The sequence below is a fragment of the Pleurodeles waltl genome, chromosome 12 (genome assembly GCF_031143425.1).
Source record: "Pleurodeles waltl isolate 20211129_DDA chromosome 12, aPleWal1.hap1.20221129, whole genome shotgun sequence".
Taxonomy (NCBI): Eukaryota; Metazoa; Chordata; class Amphibia; order Caudata; family Salamandridae; genus Pleurodeles; species Pleurodeles waltl.
In genome coordinates this window covers 631,188,612-631,194,611 of record NC_090451.1, presented here as the reverse complement: position 1 = coordinate 631,194,611, position 6,000 = coordinate 631,188,612, and the positions used below count along the sequence as shown (strand labels likewise).

General features: G+C 48.9%; 1 protein-coding gene across 1 annotated transcript in view; it reads left to right on the top strand.

The window, feature by feature from the left end:
- The first annotated feature begins 292 nt into the window (after nucleotides 1-292).
- LOC138267165 (nuclear receptor ROR-alpha A-like) overlaps nucleotides 293-6,000 on the top strand; it is a 250,950-nt gene continuing 245,242 nt past the window's right edge. Inside the window, exons 1-3 of the mRNA XM_069216015.1 lie at nucleotides 293-330; nucleotides 415-578; nucleotides 664-1,050. Of these exons, the coding sequence (XP_069072116.1) occupies nucleotides 293-330; nucleotides 415-578; nucleotides 664-1,050 (589 nt within the window). The remainder of the gene's footprint in view (nucleotides 331-414; nucleotides 579-663; nucleotides 1,051-6,000) is intronic.

The window sequence follows — 6,000 nt, the reverse complement described above, 5'->3', positions numbered from 1 at the left end:
CTTCAGCCTTTCACTCTGCCCGCGTTTCCGGTGCCGCTGCTGCCCCGCCACCCTCGTACCCTGCGAGGCGCTTTTCTGCCCTCCCACCTGACCGGATGCCCCGCCTCTCTCCACTTCTTAATGGCAGCCACTGCACAGTGAGAGGGCGACTCCTCTGACCTCCTGGTCAGCGTCTGTTCGCCCTCTTCTGTGCAGCTCTACCTGTTGCTGTTGCTTCTGCCTCTGCCACATTTCCAACTGAGTGCCTGCCTGACTGTCAGTTAGAGGCCCACCTCTACCAGCAGGCTCCTGCATGCTCCTCATCCCTGGTAGCCTAGTGGCCATCTGCATGTAAGTATATGGCTCTCTCTTTCACTTTGTGCTATTTTTCTGTCATCATTATTTTAATTTATCGTCTCTTTCTCACTCCTTCAGCCCTTCACTATCCACAAGTTTCCTGCGCCGCTGCAGCCCCACTAGCCCTCCCTCCCGGCAAAGTGCTTTTCTGCCCCCTGCCTCTCAGCTGACCCGAACCCCACGCCTCCCTCCCTTTCCTAACAGGGCCAGCTGTGTGACTGTGTACCGAAGGCGCACCAAAGGCAAGCCCCTCGGTGCCCATCTGTGCCTGGACCGCGCCCAGCGATACGAACCCTGGTCTTCTGACCTTCCATCGTTACACCGCAGAGACCCTCCATGCACCGAACACAGGACGATCTGCAGCTTGCCATCACGCATCACCAAGAGATACCCATGGACCATTCTCCTGCCTGAACTGCCACTACACTCTCACCCTACAACAAGCCCCGGACCCTCCCACCGCTGAGCAATCGAACACCAACCCAGAGCTTCTCAGCTGCATCCTCCTCAACCTTCGCTCCCTCCACAAACATGCCACAGAACTCTGGGACCTGCTGAACTTCACCTGCTCAGACATAGCCTTCCTCACCGAAACTTGGACAAACCCAGCATCTGCACTGGCCATCGCCATCCCCAGTGGCTACAAACTGCACCGCAAAGACTGGCCTTCTTGCCCAGGCAGGGGCCTGGCCGTCACACACAAATCATCCCTCAGCTTGACAACCAATGCAGAAGAACATTCCCCCCTCATGGAGCACATCCACTTCCAGATACACGCCACACCCAAGTCAACCTTCCGCAGCACCCTCATCTCCAGGTCAACAGGCCCCGTCCAGCCTTCAGCGACTCTCCTCACGCTCTCGCCTCCTCAAACGGCTTTCTCCTCAGGGACCTCAACTACCACGTTGACAACAACAACAACACCAACACCACCTTCCTGCTTAACAATCGTGCCACAATATGACTAAAGCACCTGGGGCCAGATGTAGCAACCGTTTTGCATGGCGCAAACTGCAAAATTCACAGTTTGTGCCATGCAAAACGCATCATGATGCACATTCCCATTTTGCGAGTCGGTACAGACTTGCAAAATGGGAATGCGACTCGCAAATAGGAAGGGATGTTCCCTTCCTATTTGCGATTCGCACCGCAATGCAGAATTGCTTTGTGACCATAAACACGGTTGCAAAGCAATTCCAGTTAGCAATCATGTCAAGTGGGTGCTAACTCATTCGCAAAAGGGAAGGGGTCCCCAGGGGACCCCTTCCCCTTTGTGAATGTCGCCCAAAATATTTTTTAAAAGCAGGCAGTGGTCCTGTGGACTACTGCCTACTCTGAAAAAATGAAACCAAATGGTTTCATTTTTTCTTTTGTACTGCAACTCGTTTTCCTTTATTAAAAAAGCAGTCACAGACATGGAGGTCTGCTGTCTCCAGCAGGCCACCATCCCTGGGAGTGCAGGGAATCGCAAGGGGGTCGCAAATTGCGACCCCCTTGCGATTCGCAGATGGTGTCATGGCCACCATTCTGCATATGATTTTGCGAGTCGCAAAATCATACCTACCTACATCTGGCCCTTGGTCACTTTACCAACACACATCACTGGACACACACTCAACGCCATCTTCTCCACCAGTAACAACATCACCATCGACAACACCGCCACAGTTCACTGGACTGCCCACCACTGCATCCATTTCTCCATCAACTCACAGACCATCCACCGCTACACACTCAGAGCCCCAAGCAGAAAATGGAACCAGATCACTGAGGAACAGCTCTCCAACACTTTCAGCAAGTCCCCTCCACACCCCCAACATAGACGCCAACATCTCAGCATGGAACTTCTCCAATGGATCTCCGAATGCGCCAACACCCTAGCACCTCTTCGTAAGACCTCAGCGAAATACCACCACAAGAAGGCCAGCTGGTTCTCCCCCGCACTCCAGGCACACCTGCAGATGGCTAGAGAAAAGATAGAGGAACAGCAAGTCCCGAGAAGACTTTGAGGCGTTGAAAACGGCCACCAAATCCCACCACCACCTCATCAGAATCACCAGGAAAGCCACCTGCAGGACCGTATCAGTGCCACCACTCACAAAACCAAAGAGCTCTTTGCCAATCCCCAATCAGAAATGGCAAATATCCCTCTATCTCAAGACCTCTGAGACAGGCTTCTTCCACTGGAAAATCAAAGACATATACGACAGCTTCGGATCCCAAGAGATTTGAGCCCTCCAACAACCTCCCAGATCTAGCCCTTCGAACCATCACATTACCTGTACTGCTGGACAATCCTCACCACAGAAAAGACACTCACCATCATGAGCAGCATCCACTCCAGAGCCCCTACGGACCCTTGTCCTCACCACATTTTCAACAAGGCCAACACAACCATCTCACCCGAGCGACGACAAACTCTGAACTGCTTCATAGAGACAGCCACCTTCCCAGAGGACTGGAAGCATGACAAGATTCGCACACTCTTGAAGAAACCCACGGCCGACCACCATGACTTCAGGAATTACTCCCCCCATCTCTCTGCTGCCGTTTCCAGCCAAAGTCATTGAAAAGGCCATCAATGCTCAGTTCTGTAAGCACAACAAGGACAATAACATCCTGGACACCTCCCAATCAGGCTTCAGGAGGAATCATAGCACGGAGACCGCCCTCCTCGCCTCCACAGATGATATCCGCTCGCTCCTTGCCGCGGCCATACAGCCGCCCTCATCCTACTGTACCTATAGGCCGCCTTCAACACTGTCTCACACTGCACCCTCTGCTCCAGGCTCCACGCAGCCGGCATCTGTGGAAAGTCCCTACAATGGATACACTTTTTCCTGCATGGCAGAAAACAGTGAGTCAGACTCAGACCTTACCTGTCAGAACCAACGGAGATCAGCTGCGGAGTTCCACAGGGCTCCTCCCTTAGCCCCACCCTCTTCAACATCTACTTGGCCCACTCGCATCCATCGTCAGGAACAACGGGCTGAAAATCGTCTCCTATGACAAATATATCCAGCTTATCATCTCACTGACTGAAAACCCCACTACTGCCAACAACGGGATGGAAGCCGTCACTGCCTGGATGAAAGACAGCTGCCTCAAGCTCAACTCCGACAAGACCGAGCTCCTCATACTGGGAACATTCACATTAGCCTGGGATGACTCCTGGTGTCCATCGACCCTCGACATCCCCACCCCAAAAAAACGCACATGCAACCTTGGCTTCATCATGGACTCATCGCTCACCATGACCGGCTGAGTCAACTCAGTCGCATCCTTCTGCATTCACACATTCCGACTTCTCTGGAAGATCTACAAATGGATCCCAGAGGACTGCCACAAAACCGTAACCCATGCCCTGGTTACCAACAGACTCGACAATGCAACACCCTGTACGCCGTCCCACCCAGAAGAACCTGAAGAAATTACAGCACATCCAAAACACTTCATCCTCGACAAACCCCGCCACAAACATATCTCCAACCACCTAAGAGACCTCCACTGGCTTTCCATAGAGAAAAGAATTAACTTCAAGCTCCCCGTCCATGTTTACAAAGCCCCCTCCCCCCCCACGACCTAAGACCCGTCTACCTCAGCCACTGCATCATCTTCTACTCCCCCACCAGACCTCTCTGCTCAACAAGCACTAGCCACGGTAACCCGCATACGGAAGACCTGGGCGGTTGAAAGATCCTTTGCCTACCTCGCGGCAAAGAGCTGGAACACCCTGCCCCTGCATCTCAGGCAGTCAACATCGTTGACTCAATTCAGGAAGGACCTTAAAACCTGTCTCTTCAACTGAAGTTCAGAGGACTGACCCTGTAGCGACTTGAGACCCTTATGGGTAAATAGTTGCGCTTTATAAACCCTGATTTGATTTGAACATTTTGAACTTCTGGAATGGAGGTAACTAATTCAGGTCACAAATCTAATTACAGAAGAATCGATCTGGGGTGAACATCTCGGACCAAACCAGATATTTTCAAAAGGAAAGTTTCAGAATAAAAAAATATTATGAAGTTATGAGAGGTCATCAAATTTGAATTACGGAGCCTCACTCTGAACTCAATTATTAGAATGTCAAGATTTTTCCCTCTGTTCTTTCTTGTGGTTGCTTGAATTATTTTTGGGTCCTCTGCCTTAGCTACTCTGTCCTAGGGTGGGTTAGTTTCGTCATTGTCTCTATGGTTGATGCATCGCTAAATATTTGAGGGCTACAAAGGGGATCAAAGTGGAGCCCCATTCATGATCAACATTAAGACCAAGAGGTTTTTTTGGTGTAATAGAAGGCCATATGTACTATATACAGGTATCAAAATACTGGTCGCAATCTGAGACCAGTAAAGATTTTTAAAAAACAACCTATTGATATGTCAGTTCTTAAAAAAACAACTCTTAATGAGTCCAGCTACCTCAGCATTTTAAAGAAGTAGATCAGATATTGCGACTCACAACAATTCATTGCCGTCAGAGAGATGGTTGCATGCTAAGGCAGCAGACCACCATGTCTGTAACTGCTTTTAGATAAAGCAAACTTTTATTTTCAAACTCTGCCCATTTTCCTCAATGGAAAAAGGACGTTATTTTAAATAAAGCTGAAACCCCTTCCCGTTTGTGAAGGGGATACCACTACCTTTCAGTAGTCTGTAAAATATTAATGGTTTGCGACTGGATTTAGGTTGCAAAACATTAATAAATACTATAAGGAATCAGTATTTGGAAGAGACACACTAATCATACCGCCTCCAAATTTCAATTTGGTATGGTTTACTAAACCATTCAGTAACCTGTTTCCGAATTACTAAATGGTTTTAGGTAATTCGAAACACGTTTACTAGTTTGAAACCAAGCTATTTACCTACATCTGTCTCATATAGTTTGTCTTTGTATCAGGCCCGGTTCTAGAAGGGGTGGCGGCCGGGAGCACCAGGCCAACCTAAGCTCATCCTGTGGCCTTCCCAGTCACGACAGCTGTGGCAGTGGCGAAAGCACCTGTTAAGTGCTTCCTCCATGTTGATGGCAGAACGTTATGATGTTTTTTACTTTGGTCACTTTAATTATTACTCAGGGATCATTACCGCACCACAAGAACACATTTTAAGGTGCTTTTTCATATTTACTGTTTTAAGTATGTAGGCATAAGAGAAAAAAATACTGGCTTTAGGTGATTCTTCATATTTTTCTACTGGTGTAGACATTAAAATATTGATGACGCCAACACAAAAACTGACCAGGTGGAAACCATATCTCATGTCTGAGGCAAGCTTCAGTTGGGCGGTGCGTTTTGGGGGACTGACGTTTACCTGCCAATGATGCAGCAGGTGCAGTGGCAACAGGGCTCTTAGCTATGAGTGATCTTCTGCACCTCAGCCATGGCTGTTTGAGTGAGGATTCTAAGAGTGCTTATGTATTTTAGTCTGTGTGCATATCGCACAGTAATATTCTTTAGGATGGGGCATACATTATACTATCAATAATATAGGGGCAGTGTATGCCCCATTTGATGGGCAATGCAAATGACTAGATGATAGACAGGATGCAGAACAATATCAAACATTCACCCCAGTCACAGATACGGACTTAAATCCTTCCTTTTTTTTGTTGCTCCCCATGCCATTCAAGTTTGGACCCAGCCGTATGCAAATCAGCCTTGACCCT